This window comes from Lithobates pipiens, unplaced genomic scaffold (genome assembly GCF_037356315.1).
Source record: "Lithobates pipiens isolate NorthernLeopardFrog02 unplaced genomic scaffold, aLitPip1_a1.2 Scaffold_35, whole genome shotgun sequence".
Lineage (NCBI taxonomy): Eukaryota > Metazoa > Chordata > Amphibia > Anura > Ranidae > Lithobates > Lithobates pipiens.
This window is the reverse complement of record NW_027507811.1, coordinates 17,814,903-17,835,200: the sequence shown is the minus strand read 5'-3', so window position 1 is coordinate 17,835,200 and position 20,298 is coordinate 17,814,903. Positions and strand designations below refer to the sequence as shown.

Here is a 20,298-nt window from a genome sequence, read left to right as displayed (position 1 = left end):
AGTACAGCACAGGGATGGTGGGAGCCCCTCATAATGAGCACAGCAGGGGTACAAACCCAGGAAGTCGTTGCAGCACAGGGATGGTGGGAGCCCCTTACAATGAGCACAGCAGGGGTACAGCCCCATGAGGAAGTCAGCACAAGGATGGTGGGAGCCCCTCATAATGAGCACAGCACAGGGATGGTGGAAGCCCCTCATAATGAGCACAGCAGGGATACAGCTACAAGAGGAAGTAAGCACAGGGAGGGTGGGAGCCCCTCATAATGAGCACAGCACAGGGATGGTGGAAGCCCCTTATAATGAGCACAGCAGGGATACAGCTACAAGAGGAAGTAAGCACAAGGATGGTGGGAGCCCCTCATAATGAGCACAGCACAGGGATGGTGGAAGCCCCTCATAATGAGCACAGCAGGGATACAGCTACAAGAGGAAGTAAGCACAGGGAGGGTGGGAGCTCCTCATAATGAGCACAGCAGGGGTACAAACCCAGGAAGTCATCACAGCACAGGGATGGTGGGAGCTTCCTCATAATGAGCACAGCAGGGGTACAAATCCAGGAAGTCAGCACAGGGATGGTGGGAGCCCACTCATAATGAGCACAGCAGGAGTACAGCCACAGGAGGGAGTCAGCACAGGGATGGTGGGAGCCCCTCATAATGAGCACAGCAAGGGTACAAACCCAGGAAGTCAGCACAGGCATGGTGGGAGCCCTTCATAATGAGCACAGCAGGGGTACAGCCCCAGGAGGAAGTCAGCACAGCACAGGGATGGTGGGAGCCCCTCATAATAATAACACTGGTGCAACTTGTCATGCAATTCAACAGGTCCAAATCACATGGCAAGTCGCACCCTATTGTCAGCAATAGAACTGTTCAAATCGGTGCCGCCGACTTTGTGGTGCCCCACCAATTTGAAAAAGAAGTTCCTTTGTGACTTTTTGGCGATTTCAGGCACGACTTGCATAAACATCTGTCCATGAAGTCACACAAATGTCAGCTAAGTTGCACCTGAAGCCGCACTGACATGAGGCTTTGAAATTGTGCAATTTCAAGTGAAGTTGCACGATATCAAAGCCGCATTCAGTGTGAAGGGGGGGGGGGGGGCTTAGATATAACAGCTGTAATACTTAGCAAGCCATTGTCATGAATTATTTACAAGCACTTGTGCAAGGTGCAGGAAATGGTGAAGTTTTTGGGCAGCACCTCTTTACAGTATTACCTTGTGCTCCTCCCCACCTAATCTCTATTTACAGAGGAACAAATGAGAGTCTTACAGAAACATAAACACACAATGCAATTTAGGGAAAAATATGTAAAGAAAAAAAACATGACACGTATGTATATCAACATACTTAATTTTTCTGTACCTTTACCTGCAATTAGGTTAAGATGGTTACAGGTCTGGTGATTCTTATATGTTTTTTTTTTATTCTTATTTTTTTAAACCATTGCAGTGTTTTCTTATAATATTCACATACTGAAAATAGACGGGACTCCCCTTTTAAAGACATTACTCTCAGGGTGGACTTTTCCTATTATATATCGAGTGGAACATGGAGACAGGAAGAGTGTGACTGTACAGACACAGGAAGTGATACCACTAACGGGGAGGAAGTGATGCAACTTAGGAACAGGAAGTGATATAGGGGGTCTAAGAAAGGAAGTTCCAGGTCAGAGGTGAGTTGTGAGTATCAAAGAGAAGACGTTGCTGCTACTGGCAGCAGAGGAGGTAATCACAATAATTCACTTAGCAGGACACAAGGACGTCATGATGGACAATCAGCCGCCCCTCACATCACCGGGTAAGAGGAGACTTTATTGTAAAGGAGAGAGCAGTACGGAGGCTCCACCTAGATCCCCCATCATCTGATAAACACATAGAAACAATGTATTCAGTCAGTGTGTGTGTTTCCTACAGATGGATCCAGTAATGGGAACCCACCAGAGAGATGTCCCCGTCCCCTGTATTCCCGGGATTCCACACAGGAAGGTCACACCATCCCCCACCATCATCAGGTAGGTAGAACTGAGCAGCTAGAACTCAAACACGTTGTACAATTCTACTGTTTGAGATAATATTCTTCTATGTCATCTCTTGTTTCCTTTCACAAATATGTTCTATCACATTTGGGGTTTAGGGTAAAGAACTGAAAGACATCAAAGTTGAGGTTAAAGTGGAAGATGAAGAGATGTTTGAGGATCCGCAGTCTATGGAGGAGGGTGATCCTCTGTATTCCCGGGATTCCACACAGGAAGATCACACCATCCCCCACCATCATCAGGTAGGTGGGGCTGAGCAACTAGAACTAGAAATGTTCCCATTCTCTGTAATCCCGGGATTCACACCATCCCTCACTATGATCAGGTAGGTGGGACTGGGCGTGTAGATCTAAAAATGTATTCTAAGCTATAAAATTATTATTATTATTTTTATGTAGTCTTTGTCTTTTGTTTTAAAGCTTACTTCTACATCTAAAGTGCTACTTTTCTTCGCCGTACCCCCAATCTCTGTTTCTAGCTCTTTTGAGTGCCCTACATTTTTCACTCCCCCCCCCCCATTTTTATTTATTTATTCTTAATTTAATATATACATTCTTTTCCTCTGTGGGTCTTAAGCTCAGTGACATGCTCTCATGTGTCCTTTTTTTCTCCTTGTGCTCTTCCAACATGAGCTGTATACTGAATGACCTGTTCTTTATGTCTTTTTATATCTGCCCTGAGTTGACTTTAATAGATGTTTTCTATTATTTTGGGGCATAGAGTGAAGAACAGATTAATATAAAAGTTGAGGTTAAAGAGGAAGAAGTAGAGACATTCCTGGGAGATGATCAGCCGTCCACGGAGGAGGTTGGGATAACTATGAAAAGTGAACGGGAAGAAATGTCTCTACTTATCGACACAGGTAAGTAACAGACACTATGGAAGAAATGGGTCACAGTCTCATTTTACTTCTGTGTATAAGGATTGTAGTGTATGGCCAGTCAAGTTCCTCCACCCCAAACTCGCTCATCCATGTCTTTATGGACCTTTGTGCTCTGGTCCAAATCATTTAGTGGATGGGGGATTATGGTGTGGGGTTGTTTTTAAGGGGTTGGGCTTGACCCCTTAGTTCCAGTGAAGGGAACTCTTAAGGCTTCATCATACCAAGACATTTTGGATAATTTCATGCTCCCCCCCTCTTGTGGGAACAGTTTGGGGATGGCCTCTTCCTGTTACAACATTACTGCACACCGTCCATAAACACATGGATGAGCGAGTTTTGGGTGGAGGAACTTGACTGGCCTGCACAGAGTCCTGAACTCAACCCAAAAGAACACATTTGGGATTAATTAGACTACGAGCCAGGCCTTGTCATGCAACATCATTGCCTGACTTCACAAATGCACTTCTGGAAGAATGGGTAAACATTCCCATAGACACACTCCTAAACCTTGTGGACGGCTTTTCCAGAAGAGTTGAAACTGTTATAGCTGCAAAGAGTGGGCCAAATCAATATTGAACCCTACAGACTTAGCAGCAGGTGTTCCAATACTTTTAAAAAGACAGGAAGGGGGGTTTTGGAGGCGCCAACTCCCGTAGTTCTATTACATAAATATATATTTTTTTTAACTTACTGGTTTGCAGGTTCATAAAGTGGTGATGTCCATCAAAGGTTGAAAAATCCTGGAGTGTGTTGGTGATAGGGTGCAGGCTCCGCTGGCAGTCCTTTTGCTGTAAGGATGTTAGTCCTGGTTGTTTTATCAGCTAGTCCCTGTTGTACATGGTGTGGGAAGCTCCACACTAACCACCCTGGAACAACGGGGGAGGAAGTGATGTCAGCAGTGCTCAGCAAGCATCCAGACACAGAGTATAGAACATACAGGCTATACGCTCGGGGCTCACAGCTCCTTCTACTGGCCTCCAATACTTTTGACAATATAGTGTATATGTAGGAGGAAACCGGACCTCAGAGTCTGTCTGTGTATCGGAGGTGACCAGTGAGGATGCTGTAAAGATGTTAACCGAACTGTATGGTGGAGTTTTCCCTTAGTGGGACCCTGGAATGGGTTCCAAGGACTGTATTTTTGATGCTATTTACTGGGATGCAACTAAGCTATAAAAAGGTATAGAGGGCGCCTCATAGCACAGCTAAATATGGTACAGTGTTATTAGAGAGAGAGAGTTGAAATGCAACAGTGATTCCTTTATATTGCACAAATGTACTTATATGGAACCTGTACAGAACTGTAAATATAACTTTATTTGGTAAAGAACTTCTTGGTTAACAGTAACCGTCTATGTTGCTTTGGAAGAGAAGGTGCTTTACAGCATATTGGGCAGAACTGGGGACCTAAATGTACAATTCCGTTAAGTCTTGATGTCGTGGAGTGATAAGGAGGAGCAACAAGTTTGGGGCAGAGAGAATGGTGGTGGCCAGTGATAGAGGTTCTGTATGTAAGGGTAGCTAGACACATCGGTGATACAAAAAAGACGCCACTTGCTCCCATCTATAGCTGGCTATCGCAGTAAGAAGCATTGGAAGGCTAACGGGTACAAACAAGGCCAAGGATAAATCCAAGGAAAAACCAGGCTTAACTTACCGACCAGCCCACAAACAACCAAATAACCTGTCTAACAGTATGTGTTTAAAAGCAAGGGTTTAGTCTGCGGGCTGGTCGGTAAGCTAAGTTATTTTTTATTTTTTTTTATTTGGATTTATCCTTGGCCTTGTTTGTAGCAAGACACGTGGCTGGGCCCATTGCAGAACAGATCCCTCCTACAGACCATGCCTGGAACCATGGTATGCAATGCCTCCTGAAGTAAGTGTGGTGGTTCCTACCTGTGCCTTCTGCTGGGTTGTGATCCATGCTAAGCTAGCCATCTCCATCCATTGGGACACTTTCAGTACTTGTAAGCGTGTATGACCTCGGTTTGTCATGTAATTCTGGTAACAGGCTCTTGTCTCTAATGCCCTGTACACACAGGCTCTTGTCTCTAATGCCCTGTACACACGGTCGGAAATTCCGACGACTAAATCCGTCTGATTCTTTCCGACGGATTTTGTCCCAAACTTGTCTTGCTTACACAAGGTCGCACATAGTTGTCGGAAAATCCGATCGTACAGAACGAGGTGACGTACAACATGTATGACGGGGCTATAAAGAGGCCAGTAGCCAATAGCTTTCATCTCGTAATTTATTCTGAGCACTTTGTGCGTCGGAATTGTCTACACACGATCGGAATTTAAACGATTGGATTTTGTTGTCGGAAAATTTTAGATCAAGATCTCAAACTTTGTGTGTCGGAAATTCCGACAGAAAAAGTCAGATGGAGCCCACACATGATCGGAATTGCCGGCAACACAGTCTGATTGCACATTTTCAATCGGAAAGTCCGACCGTGTGTACAGGGCAATAGTGGTGGTGCACTGGATTTGGCACATCTGGAGTACTGATCTCCACGTGTAATATTTCACTGAACATATGCTGATTGTATTTTCCGTTTCACATGATTGCATATTTTTCACCAGATTCATTTTCATGTGCTCTGGTATAAGTGAGTGTTTGTCTCCCTACCACCTTTTCTAATTATTTAAATCCATGGACGATGGAGCTCAGTGTTTCCACTTATTCCACCGTTGGGAGGCAGAGCTAAAACTCCAGTTATTTTCTCCTGACATATTTTTGTTACTTCTTTCCAACAGATGGATGTTATGCCAGGAATTCTTCGGACAGACGTCTTCTGTTATCTGCTGATTGTAAGTCAGAAGATAATGTCATCACACAGGATCCTCCAGGAGGAAATCCAAATACACAAAATATACATCACAGACCTTCCTGTCCGGAGACATCAATGGATCCCTCTGATCAGGGGGAATCTTCTCATCAATCACATACTATGATTGCAAATATCCATTTAGGAGCTTACACTGCATTCAGAGCAACAGGTCCTTCCAATCCCCCGGAAACTTTCTTACCCCATGAAGGAGTTCACAGAGGTGAGAATCTATTTTCATGTTCAGAGTGCGGGAAAACTTTCACTCAGAAAAGAAACCTCGTTCAACACCAGAGAAGTCACATGGCTGAGCGTCCTTATTCTTGTTCAGAGTGCGAGAAATCATTCCTCAGGAACGATCATCTTGTTAGCCATCAGAGAATTCACACAGGTGAGCGTCCTTTTTCATGTTCACAGTGTGGGAAATCTTTCACTCATAAAAGATACCTTGATGAACATCAGAGAATTCACACGGGTGAGCATCCTTATTCATGTTCACAGTGTGGGAAATCTTTTACTCATAAAGGCGACCTTGTCAAACATCAGAGAATTCATACAGATGAGCGTCCTTATTCATGTTCAGAGTGTGGGAAATGTTTCACTCATAAAGGAGACCTTGTTAAACATCAGAGAATTCACACAGGTGAGCGTCCTTATTCATGTTCAGAGTGTGGGAAATCTTTCCTCAGGAACGATCACCTTGTTACTCATCAGAGAATTCACACGGGTGAGCGTCCTTTTTCATGTTCAGAGTGCGGTAAATCTTTCATTCATAAAAGATACCTTGTTGAACATCAGAGAATTCACAAGGGTGAGCGTCCTTATTCATGTTCACAGTGTGGGAAATGTTTCACTCATAAAGGAGACCTTGTTAAACATCAGAGAATTCACACAGGTGAGCGTCCTTATTCATGTTCAGAGTGCGGGAAATCTTTCACTCAGAAAGGAGACCTTATTGAACATCAGAAAATTCACACAGGTGAGCATCCCCATTCATGTTCAGAGTGTGGAAAATCTTTTATTTTTAAAGGAAACCTTGTTCAACATCAGAGAATTCACAAAGGTGAGCGTCCTTATTCATGTTCAGAGTGCGGGAAATCTTTCACTCGTAAAGGAGACCTTGTTAAACATCACAGAGTTCACACAGGTGAGCGTCCTTATTCATGTCCAGTGTGTGGGAAACCTTTCCATAGGAAAGATAATCTTGTAAAACACCAGAAAAATAAGTGTAGTGTGGCTAGCGGGGGAAAAACTGTGGGAGAATGTAGTGTGGAGGGTGGGAGGAGGGTTGTCGGAGAATGTAGCGTAGATGGAGGAAAGCTGTCGGAGAATGTAGAATAGATGGGGAGGAGATCTGTCGGAGAATGTAGTGTGGATGGTGGAGGAGATCGGTCGGACAATGTAGTGTGGATGGTGGGAGGAGAGCTGTCGGAGAATGTAGTGTGGATGGTGGAGGAGAGCTGTCGGAGGATGTAGTGTGGATGGCGGAGGAGATCTGTGGGAGAATGTAGTGTGGATGGCGGAGGAGAGCTGTCGAAGAATGTAGTGTGGATGGCGGAGGAGATCTGTGGGAGAATGTAGTGTGGATGGTGGAGGAGATCTGTGGGAGAATGTAGTGTGGATGGTGGAGGAGATCTGTCGGAGAATGTAGTGTGGATGGTGGGAGGAGATCTGTCGGAGAATGTAGTGTGGATGGTGGAGGAGATCTGTCGGAGAATGTAGTGTGGATGATGGGAGGAGAGCTGTCGAAGAATGTAGTGTGGATGGTGGAGGAGATCTGTCGGAGAATGTAGTGTGGATGGCGGAGGAGATCTGTCGGAGAATGTAGTGTGGATGGCGGAGGAGATCTGTCTGAGAATGTAGTGTGGATGGCGGAGGAGATCTGTCTGAGAATGTAGTGTGGATGGTGGAGGAGATCTGTCTGAGAATGTAGTGTGGATGGTGGAGGAGATCTGTCTGAGAATGTAGTGTGGATGGTGGAGGAGATCTGTCGGAGAATGTAGTGTGGATGGTGGAGGAGAGCTGTCGGAGAATGTAGTGTGGATGGTGGAGGAGATCTGTCGGAGAATGTAGTGTGGATGGTGGAGGAGAGCTGTCGGAGAATGTAGTGTGGATGGTGGAGGAGATCTGTCGGAGAATGTAGTGTGGATGGTGGAGAGCTGTCGGAGAATGTAGTGTGGATGATGGAGGAGAATGGTAAAAAAAAATGTTTCAAATTATTATTCATTAGGGAGAGTTTTTTCGACCAGTTTAAAGGTCAATATAAAAAAAAAAATATTCAACCTGCATGCTTAGAGGATGTTTTAAAATGGTACATGGTTTCACAGAACGTTAGGATTCTCAGGAACAAAACCAGTGACAACATATTGTGGCATTAAATAAATTACGCTTGTAACAATTTTAGTTTTCTTTTCTCATTGGATAGCATACAGCAGCAACCTAATATGCTTGATTTCCATCGGAGGAAAAAAAAAATATTAGGTAGTTTTTTTTCTCAAAGACAGAACGTTTTTGTTGTAGTAGTGTCAGACCATAGGTGGCACTGGAATTAGCAGGGACAATATAAGCTACTACATACTATAAAACAATAAAGGTAATGCTATCAACTTTATGAAAATGGCCAAAGAAGTCACGTGTGATTATTTTTTTATTATTTTTGGTACCACTCTGTATTCTGTGCAAAACTTCACATAATTTGACCACTCAGAGTATACCAAAAACCCAACCCACATTCCAGAGATGAGTCAGTTGTTTTGCCAAACTTTAAAATGTCATTGCAATTTACTCCATGTAGTTACACTGTCAACCTTGGGCTCCTCTGTATAGGTTGACATTTTGGATATATCTACCATTAGTCCCTCTCGGTTTTACTTCTGTTTGAACGACTTGAAACTTGTTGTACCTTCTATACTTTTATTTGTTAAGCTGACTTCCTAGTTCTGCCGATGTCTGTTATATGTCTACCCATATAATTGTATCATACTGTTTTGTGATGTTGTTTTGTACAATGCAACTAATGGCTAAATAAAGGAATTACAAAAAAAAAATGTCATTACCATGTTTCGGAGACAACAGCCAAACCCAGCACAGTGGCTGGAGAGTATGGAAGAAAATATATCTGGGCCTTGGGCAGCAAGAAGGAGAGATTGTTCAATTGTTGTTCCTGAAATAATAAGAAAGGAAGTGTTATTTCAAAGACAGCAACCATTAATATTGTATAGACCCACTGCCATTTATGCAAGCATTTGTATGTGGTAACTTTGAGCTATATTTTATCCTAAAAAAAAAAAAAAAAAAATGATGTCAGAGTCAAGAGCCAGAAATATGTCATGGACTCTTTGCACACCATGTAAGTGTTGTTTTTAGGCCACAATGAAAGATGGAGAGACTTGGCCAGTGTTGTATGGAAAGTGGCTCTGCGTGGGGGGCTCTCAATGAAAAGGAGGGGCCAGGAGTGCCGCCGGGGGACCCCAGAAAAGGAGGATTGGGGCCGCTCTGTGCAAAACACTTGCACAGAGCAGGTAAGTATGACATGTTTGTTATTTTAAGAAAAAAAAATGTGCTCAAAAGTGTGCACCACACCCCTGCACGCGGGAGATGGGCAGCTGTGATCACCCACCCAGTCCTAAGACCTCCCTAGCCAATTGGGGGTTCCTGAATGACTGGGGGGAAAATGAGGACGGCAATAACGAATATTCATTCGCTATTGTCACACAAGTGGGTGTGCTTGGGGCGCAGTGCCTATCCTTTTTTTGAAGCCTATTAGAGCTTCAGGCTCTAATCATGTCATTACAAAAAAAAACACATTAGAATCCATGCGTCCGGTGCCCTGCATGTAGATTAGGGGGCCAGATGAAAATCGGAGTGGGATTTATGGTGCAGATTGGTGTATCAGGAATATTTTTGGTAAAAGATTCTGTCCTTTACGGTACAGAGGAGGGGACACCGTAATGGGAGAAGCTCTTCATTATGGAGCAGAGGAGAGACTTACATGGACAACGCAGGGGTATCGGATGACCCTCTTCCTTTGCTCCACAGGTTAATGTGCCACCTGTGCAGGGTGTATATCTCATCCGTTACTGCAATGGTGTATTTCTATTGTTATCTGTTCACTGTAACATTTACATGTTCTGCTCCATGTTTCTCTGCCCTTTGAATAAAGAAAAAATTTTGAAAAAAAAAGATTAGGGGGCCAGATGCATTGATGGGGGGGCTGCGCCCCTTATGGAGCATCCGCCACTGTATGAAACTAAATAAAGTGTCATTTTCCAGAGCAACAAACAATAAAAACAGAACTGATTTGTTGGGCAGTATGTACTCCTTTTTAGCTGAGATGGAGTGTCAGCAGGAGAGAGCATGCAGATTTCATCTTGGGTCAGGAAGACCGAAACATAGTATATATTTGCAACAGTATTTGATGGTCTGCTATTCGGAGGGAGAGAGCAAATAAAATGTATGTAACAAAAAAAAAAAATGTTCTTTTTTCTAGGATAGTCCACAATTTCATAGGGAGAGAGCAAGCACTACACATAGGATAGTCCACAATTTCATAGGGAGAGAGCAAGCACTACACATAGAGAGAGAGAAAAGATGGAAAATTTTAGATTTCTATCACAGATCTTTATATTGTAAAAACAGCACTCAATTTCAGAGTGACTGAGCAGGCATATCACAACTGGAAATAAAAAAGTCGTGTCCTGATTCAGAGGCTGATGAGGCCGCTGTGTCCTTAATGTAGCGCTACCACCGCGAGGGCCGCTTACTGAATCTTTACTGCACTGGTTGCCCTGACCTTGAAAGTCCTCCGACATTTTTGTTAATAATCCTAATGATTAGAGACACATACATAAGTTTGAATGAATTTGTTGAGTCTTATTTACTGAAAGGTTATTAGCATTAGATTCCAGTAACATAAACTTAGCCCTTGGAAAAGTTTCACCGGAGCAAATAACAGCAATGATACATGACAGTAGAACAGAAACGATAACTGATTGCAGGATTTAGAGACTTCTCAACAATTCACGGTCTAGTTGGTAACCTATGTGAAAAGGCAGAGGAATGACCGTTCTAATGTCAAACCACTCTCTTCTGTGCTTCATCTCCACAGGCCAGATACATCGGACAGTTACTGTACAACACTGTCCTCAAATTATTGGAACTATTGCCCTTAAGTACTTAAAGGAGTTGTAAAGTCTCAAGGTTTTTCACCTTAATGCATTCTATGCATTAAGGTGAAAACCCTTCTGTTTTGCAGTAGCCCCCCAGAGCCCCTCTTTTTTTTTTTTTTTTTTTACCTGAACACAATCGATTCAGCGTGGAGGAGGAGCCCAGCAGTTCCAGCCACTGTCTCGGGTTCTCATTGGATAAATTGATAGCAGCAGCAGCCGTTGGCTCCTGGTGCTGTCAATCAAATCCAGTGACATGGGGAGGGGCCGAGTCCTGGTGTCTGTGTCAATGGACGCAGTAGCAGGACTCTGGAGCGTGCCCACACAAGTGCCGCCATGGAAAGTGGCTCTGCGTGGGGGGCTCTCAATGAAGAGGAGGGGCCAGGAGTGCCGCCGGGGGACCCCAGAAAAGGAGGATTGGGGCCGCTCTGTGCAAAACACTTGCACAGACCAGGTAAGTATGACATGTTTGTTATTTTAAGAAAAAAAAATAACCTTTGCAATCACTTTAAACCTGCTCAATTAGCAAATAGAGTCCTGGGTGTAGGTATTTGTGCTTTTGACACAAACTGCTTTAATCCTTTAGTGGGGGGGATATGTTATAGTCTCTCAGAAGAAAAAAGCCTTTAGTCTTCAGCTATTGCTTTAGTGAAGTATAAAAGATATCCTGGTTATCAGGAGAAGGTGAAGTAGCCTGGTGATGGCTTAACCGACTGTGTGTAGCAAAGTGTACTTGTAGTGTCCTGTAGCAATATTGCTGCTTCCACAAAAAGTAAGTGTAGCACAAGGCCCAACAGGCTTGGACAAGCAAATAGGGCAATGGTGTCTGCATGCAGCATCTCCTGTGGTATCAGGGTGGGCAAGTGGCTGTTCACCAGTTACAATGAGACTGGAAAGTGAAGTGGGTCTTCTTGGTAGACTTTGGTAGCGCATTGCTCAAGGGATGGCGCGGTCCGGTGAAACACCACGTGGCTGCTAGGTGGATCTGGCGTAGTCGTGTGAAGAGTGGCCTCCAGGCTGCCGCAGGATAGTCAGAGGTAGCTGGCAGTGGGTGCTCCCACACTCGACTCTCACTGTACCTCAGGTCGTGACTTGGCCACAGAGTCACTTGCTAGCAGTTCCAGGCTGGGGTCCCAAGAGAGTGATCAGGATTTTTATTACTTCTCCAAGCATCATGTTCTTCTTCCCCAGCCGGCTGGTATTTGTAGTTAAAACCAGTCCAGCTGAATGCAAATCTTGGCTCTCTGCACTACACGTTCCAAGATGCTTTGCTTTACTCCTAGAACTCGTCATCTCTATCTTCAGGATATGACAACACAGAGTCCGGGCTGAACACTAGGAGAGAACAGCTTCACGGCAGCGACGCTGCACAGTTTCTCCTGGCAATGCAGGCAACATTAGCTAGCTCCTGACTACATTAACAACCAATGACTCATCAGCTGTCAACGGGCTTCCCCACTGACAGCTGAATGTAAGCAAAAGAATGCCGTCAATAGAAGATTCAGGAAAAAACAGCATGGGGGTCCCCCCATCCATACCAGGCCCTAGGGGATTGACGATGGATCTACATCGGGGGTGACATTGTTTTTGAGTTTTTAATAAAGGAATTGTTAAAAACTTGTGCTCTGTCTTTACTCATGTTTTACACATTTTTGGTGAATGGGTAGGAGTACTATGTACCTCATACTCATTTAAATACGGGGTCAGGATCTAGGGTCCCCCTTTTTTACACTATTTTTATTTTCAGCATTTTTCATTGCCGGCATTCATTTGTTTCACATTCTTTTATCAGGGGGTAGGTCCTCTGACAGCTGATGCATTATTGGTTATTAAGGACGTGGCGGCCGGCTTTCCAGGCCTGCTCCTTAACCACTTTAATACCAGGCACTTACACCCCCATTCCTGCCCAAGCCAATTTTCAGCTTTCAGCGCTGTCACTTTTTAAATGACAATTGCGCGGTCATGCTACACTGTACCCAAACTAAATTTTTATCATTTTGTTCCCACAAATAGAGCTTTCATTTGGTGGTATTTGATCACCTCTGCCGTTTTTCTTTTCTGCTTAAAAAAAAGTTTTTCTTTATTTCTGTTATAAAATTTTGTAAAAAGGTAAGTTACCGCCTTCACTGATGGGCACTGATAAGGTGGCACCAATGAGATGGCACTGATAGGCAATAGGCAGCACTGGTGGGTGACACTGATATGCAGCATTGATAGGCGGCACTGATGGGCACTGAAAGGCTGCACTTATGGGTGACACTGATAGGTGGCACTGATAGACTGCACTGATCACTGGTGGCACTGGCGGGCATTTTTAATTGCCACTAATTGGCAGCTGCCTGGGTACTGATTGGCATATCCCTGGTGGTCTAGGGTGGCATACCTGGTGGTCCTGGGTGGGCATCTGAGGGGGGGCTGCGCTGTCCGGATAGCAGCCGATCGGCTCTTCCTGATTACATCGTGATCAGCCATGATTGGACACGGCTGATCACATGGTAAAGAGCCTCCGTCAGAGACTCTTTACTGAGATCGGTGTAGCAGTGATTCAGACTGACACACCGCACCACTGATCGCTGCAATGCGTTCTCCCATGGGCGCGCGACAGCTGTTATCCTGCTGGACGTCATATGACGCCCAATTAGGGTAACTGAACCACCTCCCGGCCGTCATTCTGCTATAGGCTGGGCGGGAAGTGGTTAAAATCAGCTAGTCTTCAAAATTGGAATCATTACAAAAATTTAACGAACAGGAAACTAAACACATTCTGAAACAAATCAACATTACAAAATTAGTAACATAACAAATCTATCCAAAATACATTTTTACATTCTACACGTTTACCTCTGGTTTATAGAACATAATACAAATATAGAGCCATTTATCCAACTGTCCATCAAGAGTTCCTGGTTTATAGACCGGATACATCCTAAATATAGAACCATTTATCCAACTGTCCATCCAGAGCCTCTGGTTTATAGACCGGATACACCATAAATATAGAACCATTTATCCAACTGTCCATCCAGAGCCTCTGGTTTATAGACCAGATACGTCCTAAATATAGAACCGTTTATCCAATTGTCCACCCAGAGCCTCTTGTTTATAGACCAGATACGTCCTAAATATAGAACCATTTATCCAACTGTCCATCCAGAGCCTCTGGTTTATAGACCAGATACGTCCTAAATATAGAACCGTTTATCCAATTGTCTACCCAGAGCCTCTTGTTTATAGACCAGATGCGTCCTAAATATAGAACCATTTATCCAACTGTCCATCCAGAGCTTCTGGTTTAGAGAACGGATACATCCTAAATATAGGACCATTTATCCAACTGTCCATCCAGAGCCTCTGGTTTATAGACCGGATACATCCTAAATATAGAACCATTTATCCAACTATCCATCCAGAGCCTCTGGTTTATAGACCGGATACATCCTAAATATAGAACCATTTATCCAATTGTCCATCCAGAGCCTCTGGTTTATAGACCAGATACATCCTAAATATAGAGCCATTTATCCAACTGTTCATCCAGAGCCTCTGGTTTATAGACCAGATATATCCTAATTATAGAACCATTTATCCAACTCTCCATCCAGAACCTTTGGTTCATAGACCAGAAACATCCTCAATATAGAACCATTTATCAACTATCCATTCAGAGCCTCTGGTTTATAGACCAGATATATGAGACTTCTGCTGGATATGGTCTTCTTGGATGTGATGTCAGAGCTGTCACTCAAATTACATCTTATATCAGTAGTTTTGTAACTTCAACTATCAGGTATCCCCAACAGGCCATGTTTTTTGGATTTTTGCTAGATATAACAGCTGTTATAAATACCAAGCCATTTACTGTACATGGATTACAAGCACCTATGCAAGAAGAAGGAAATTTATAAAAAATGACCTGTTGGGGACAATTGAAGAGTGTGTTTGGGCAGCACTGCTTTACAGTATTACCCTGCGCTCCTGCCCCTCTAGGGGCATACCTTCTAACTTAAGAATTCTAGTAAGAGGGGTAACCAAGGTAGAAGAGGATCTGTGGTGCTCCTGCAGCCAAAAGTGGGGGTGTTTAGGTTACACCGAATACTGGGTATGGTATACAGGCATACCCCATTTTTAAGTACACAATGGGGCCAGAGCATGTATGTAAAACGAAAATGTACTTAAAGTGAGACAATACCTAGTTTTACTTCTCAGTGCATGTACTGCATGGCAATAGTCATTTACAGGCATAACTGATTACCTAGGCAAGCTGGCCGACACCAAAATCAGATAATCCCGGGAGCAGTGCCACGTCAAGCTGACAAAGATTTCCCATAGATGCCAATGTTAAAAACCGGGTGTAATGCTATGTCAAGCGGACCAAGATTTTCCATAGATGCCAATGTGTCCATACTCGTGAGTGTATGTAAAGTTGGGTATGCCTATAATACCGTCTGAGCCCACTTGTGTATACACCACACATGTATGCCATATTCCTTCTACTCACAGAATACTCCTTCATTACAGATGAACAAATGAGAATCTTACAGACACATAAACACACAATGCAAGGGAGGGAAAAATATATTCTTTTAAGGAAAAACTTGTCAAGTAAGCAATTAACATACTTAATTTTTCTATGCTTTTACCTTTATTTAGGATGTTTACAGAATCTGGTGTTTTTTTATATATGTATTTTTTTTTTGCCAATTGCAGTGTTATCTTATAATATTCGCATACTGAAAATAGTCGGGACTCCCCCTTTAAAGACATTACTCTCAGGGTGGAGATTTTTTCCAATTATATCGAATGGAACATGGAGACAGGAAGAGTGTGATTGTACAGACACAGGAAGTAATAACACAGCTGGAGAGGAAGTGATGTCATGTGTAGACAGGAAGTGATGTCGTTACACACAGGAAGTGATATACAGACAGGAAGTGAGGTATCTTATATACCTAAAGTGATGAAGGGGTCTAAAAAGGAGGTCTAGAGAAGAAGATTGTAGACGTCAACAACAAGATCATTGATCTGCTGACAGGAGAGGTGAGGAGGATTCTGGGAATTCTGGGACATTATCCAGTAACAGACAAGGGATGTGTCTGGATGGTGACTGTATCATTGTGTGTGTCAGGTTCCTATAAGGTGTCAGGATGTCACTGTCTATTTCTCCATGGAGGAGTGGGAGTATTTAGAAGGACACAAGGATCTCTACAAGGACGTCATGATGGACAATCAGCCGCCCCTCACATCACCGGGTAAGAGGAGACTTTATTGTAAAGGAGAGAGCAGTACGGAGGCTCCACCTAGATCCCCCATCATCTGATAAACACATAGAAACAATGTATTCAGTCAGTGTGTGTGTTTCCTACAGATGGATCCAGTAATGGGAACCTTCCAGAGAGATGCCCCCATCCTCTGTATTCCCGGGATTACACACAGGAAGGTCACACCATCCCCCACCATCATCAGGTAGATAGGACTGAGCAATTAGAACTCAAATACGTTTGTAGAATTCTAAGCTTTTGAGATAACATTCTTCTATGGCATTGCTTGTTTACCTTACAAATCTGTATTTTCATATCTGTGCTTTAGGTTGAAGAATTGAAAGACATCAAAGTTGAGGTTGAACTGAAAAAAGAAAAGACGTTTGGAGCTCAACAGTCTATGGAGGAGGGAGGTCCTCTGTATTCCCGGGATTCCACACAGGAAGATCACACCATCCCTCACCATCATCAGGTAGATGGGACTGAGCAACTAGATCTTTATATACGTTCCTTACCTCTGTGGGTTTTAAGCCTAGTCATATGTCATTGTGGGTCCTCTTTGTCCTTGTGTTCTTCCAGCAGAGGGTGCATACTGAATGACGTGTCATTTGTGTCCTTTATATCTGCCTGGAGTTGACTTTAATAGATGTTTTCTATTATTTTTGGTGAAGGGTGAAGAACGGATTAATATAAAAGCTGAGGTTAAAGAAGAAGAAGTAGAGACGTATGTGGGGGGTGATCAGCCGTCCACGGAGGAGGTCGGGATGATTATGAAGAGTGAACAGGATGACATTTCTCTACCTGTCGACACAAGTAAGTAACAGACTCTATGCAGGAAACATTCAAGGTTTGTAGTTTTAAGGAAAAATGTTAGCTAATAAATGGTGGTGGCCAAGTTCTGTAGGTAGGGGTAGCTTGGCACTAGGCGAACACTACTGAGCGACTGGGTCCCTAATTTAGGGCCTGCTGCAGAACAGAACCCTCCTAGAGACTATGCCTGGAACCACAGTGTGCGAGACCTCAAAAAGTGAAAAGGATGAAATTTCTCCACCTATTGACACAAGAAACAGACACGATGGAAGCAAAAGGCCACATTCTCATTTTAAGGAATGTAGTTTAGGAAAAAATATTAGATAATTATCAGATCAACATGTAGGCAGGTTCGAAAAGGTTAAATACGTTTTTTCCTACTAAAGGGTTAAAGAGGAAGTAAAGGCAACATTTTTTTTTTTTTTTTTTAAACGCACCCTGTAAGGCAAAGGCATAATGAGCTAGTATGCATAGCATACTAGCTCATTATGAATAACTTACCTGAGAACGAAGTCCCCGAAGAGGTCCTCCGTCTTCCTCTTCGCCGCTGCCATGTATCCTGGAGCGACTTCCGTGTCTCGCGGCTCCGGCGCTGTGATTCGCTGGAGCCGCGATGACGTCACTCCCGCGCATGCGCACGGGAGCCGACACTCGCGGGATATCGCGGGATATATATATATATATTCAAATTCCAGTTAATAGTGGTAAGTGATCAATCATCAAGGGGGACCCCAGAAACTCAGAACGTGGGGGGGGGGGTAAGGGGGGGTGGGTTACTAATATAAGGAGGAAACCCTTTATATCAGTGCCCCTTACATTATCGCATTCACTCCCCCCTTACATCAGTGACCCCCCCCCGACTGGCCTAGCGGTGCTTTCACTGACCTCCTCTCAGGTGCACTGTGCAGGGCTCAGTCAGTCGGCTCCAGCTTGGTGGCTCTGGTTTTATCCTATAGTCTCCTGTCCACAGTCCACACAAGTCTGACTTCTCCCATGACCCCCATCCCGGCGGTGCTCCCACTCTTGACTCCTCTCCAAACTCCCTCAGAGACTGCAGACATGCTACAGGAGATGGTCAGACTGCAGACTTGATGCAAGAGCTCAATGCAGCCTCACCAGTGCCCATCAAATTCAGCTTCACTGTGCCCATCAAATGCAGCCTCACTGTGTCCATCAAATGCAGCCTCACTGTGTCCATCAAATGCAGCCTCACTGTGTCCATCAAATGCAGCCTCACTGTGTCCATCAAATGCAGCCTCACTGTGTCTATCAAATGCAGCCTCACTGTGTCCATCAAATTCAGCCTCACTGTGTGCATCAAATGCAGCTTTACTGTGCTGTGAATGCAGTCTCACTGTGCCCATCATTGTAGCCCCTCCTGTGCCCAATGTCCCAGTCTGCAGTCCCTGTCTGTGGGAAGGTGTGTTGTTGATGCTTGGTATGGTACCTTGATGGCCAGCAGCAGGCAGGGTCTGTTCTCGTTTTGGATGATGACGGTGCTCCTTCCAGAGGATCTGTCTGCTGTGAGATGGAGTGGTCCCTGGCCACCTGGACCTTCAGCCTTCCTCATTTTCCGGCCCCAGTCAGCCTGCCCTCTGGTCCTGGGGAAGTGGAGAGCACTGGGTGGGAGTTGGAGAGAAGGGGGAGCAAAGAGTACTGGCGGGGTTGGAGAACACATGGGTGGGGGCAAAGAGCGAGGGGGAGTGGAGATCACAGGGGTGGGGACTTGAGAGCACTGGGGGGGCAGGAGAGTGTGGTGGTGGAGAGCACTGGGGGGGGGGCAGGAGAGTGTGGTGGTGGAGAGCACTGGGGGGGGCAGGAGAGTGTGGTGGTGGAGGAGTGCATGGGGGGGCAGGAGAGTTTGGTGGTGGAGGAGAGCACTGTGGGGGGGCAGGAGAGTGTGGTGGTGGAGAAGAGCACTGGGGGGGCAGAAGAGTGGTGGTGGAGGAGAGCATGGGGGGGCAGAAGAGTGTGGTGGTGGGGAGCACTGGGGGGGCAGGAGAGTGTGGTGGTGGAGGAGAGCACTGGGGGGGGGGCAGGAGAGTGTGGTGGTGGAGGAGAGCACTAGGGGGGGCAGGAGAGTGTGGTGGTGGAGGAGAGCACTGGGGGGGGTCAGGAGAGTGTGTGGTGGTGGAGGAGAGCACTGGGGGGGGAGGGCAGGAGAGTGTGGTGGTGGAGGAGAGCATTGGGGGGGCAGGAGAGTGTGGTGGTGGTGGAGAGCACTGAGGGGGGGGCAGGAGAGTGTGGTGGTGGAGGAGAGCACTGGGGGGGGCAGAAGAGTGTGGTGGTGGAGGAGAGCATGGGGGGCAGAAGAGTGTGGTGGTGGGGAGCACTGGGGGGGCAGGAGAGTGTGGTGGTGGAGGAGAGCACTGGGGGGGGGGCAGGAGAGTGTGGTGGTGGAGGAGAGCACTAGGGGGGGGGCAGGAGAGTGTGGTGGTGGAGGAGAGCACTAGGGGGGGCAGGAGAGTGTGGTGGTGGAGGAGAGCACTGGGGGGGGGCAGGAGAGTGTGGTGGTGGAGGAGAGCACTGGGGGGGGGGCAGGAGAGTGTGGTGGTGGAGGAGAGCATTGGGGGGCAGGAGAGTGTGGTGGTGGAGGAGAGCACTGGGGGGGGGGGCAGGAGAGTGTGGTGGTGGAGGAGAGCACTGGGGGGGGGGCAGGAGAGTGTGGTGGTGGAGGAGAGCATTGGGGGGCAGGAGAGTGTGGTGGTGGAGGAGAGCACTGGGGGGGGGGCAGGAGAGTGTGGTGGTGGAGGAGAGCATTGGGGGGGCAGGAGAGTGTGGTGGTGGAGGAGAGCACTAGGGGGGGCAGGAGAGTGTGGTGGTGGAGGAGAGCACTGGGGGGGGGGGCAGGAGAGTGTGGTGGTGGAGGAGAGCACTAGGGGGGGGGCAGGAGAGTGTGGTGGTGGAGGAGAGCACTAGGGGGGGCAGGAGAGTGTGGTGGTGGAGGAGAGCACTGGGGGGGGGGGCAGGAGAGTGTGGTGGTGGAGGAGAGCACTGGGGGGGGGGGGGGGGCAGGAGAGTGTGGTGGTGGAGGAGAGCATTGGGGGGCAGGAGAGTGTGGTGGTGGAGGAGAGCACTGGGGGGGGGCAGGAGAGTGTGGTGGTGGAGGAGAGCATTGGGGGGGCAGGAGAGTGTGGTGGTGGAGGAGAGCACTGGGGGGGCAGGAGAGTGTGGTGGTGGAGGAGAGCACTGGGGGGGCAGGAGAGTGTGGTGGTGGAGGAGAGCATTGGGAGGGGGGGCAGGAGAGTGTGGTGGTGGAGGAGAGCACTGGGGGGGGACAGGAGAGTGTGGTGGTGGAGGAGAGCACTGGGG

The 20,298-nt window shown here is 46.0% G+C and overlaps 1 protein-coding gene across 1 annotated transcript in view; it reads left to right on the top strand.

Annotated features, from left to right (window-relative positions):
• The first annotated feature begins 1,423 nt into the window (after positions 1-1,423).
• LOC143955177 (uncharacterized) overlaps positions 1,424-20,298 on the top strand; it is a 38,124-nt gene continuing 19,249 nt past the window's right edge. Inside the window, exons 1-11 of the mRNA XM_077465269.1 lie at positions 1,424-1,801; positions 1,918-2,015; positions 2,138-2,281; positions 2,760-2,901; positions 5,683-7,085; positions 10,861-10,924; positions 15,894-15,955; positions 16,044-16,167; positions 16,284-16,381; positions 16,505-16,648; positions 16,848-16,989. Coding sequence (XP_077321395.1) covers positions 1,768-1,801; positions 1,918-2,015; positions 2,138-2,281; positions 2,760-2,901; positions 5,683-7,085; positions 10,861-10,924; positions 15,894-15,955; positions 16,044-16,167; positions 16,284-16,381; positions 16,505-16,648; positions 16,848-16,989 — 2,455 coding nt within the window. The 5' untranslated portion in view covers positions 1,424-1,767. The remainder of the gene's footprint in view (positions 1,802-1,917; positions 2,016-2,137; positions 2,282-2,759; positions 2,902-5,682; positions 7,086-10,860; positions 10,925-15,893; positions 15,956-16,043; positions 16,168-16,283; positions 16,382-16,504; positions 16,649-16,847; positions 16,990-20,298) is intronic.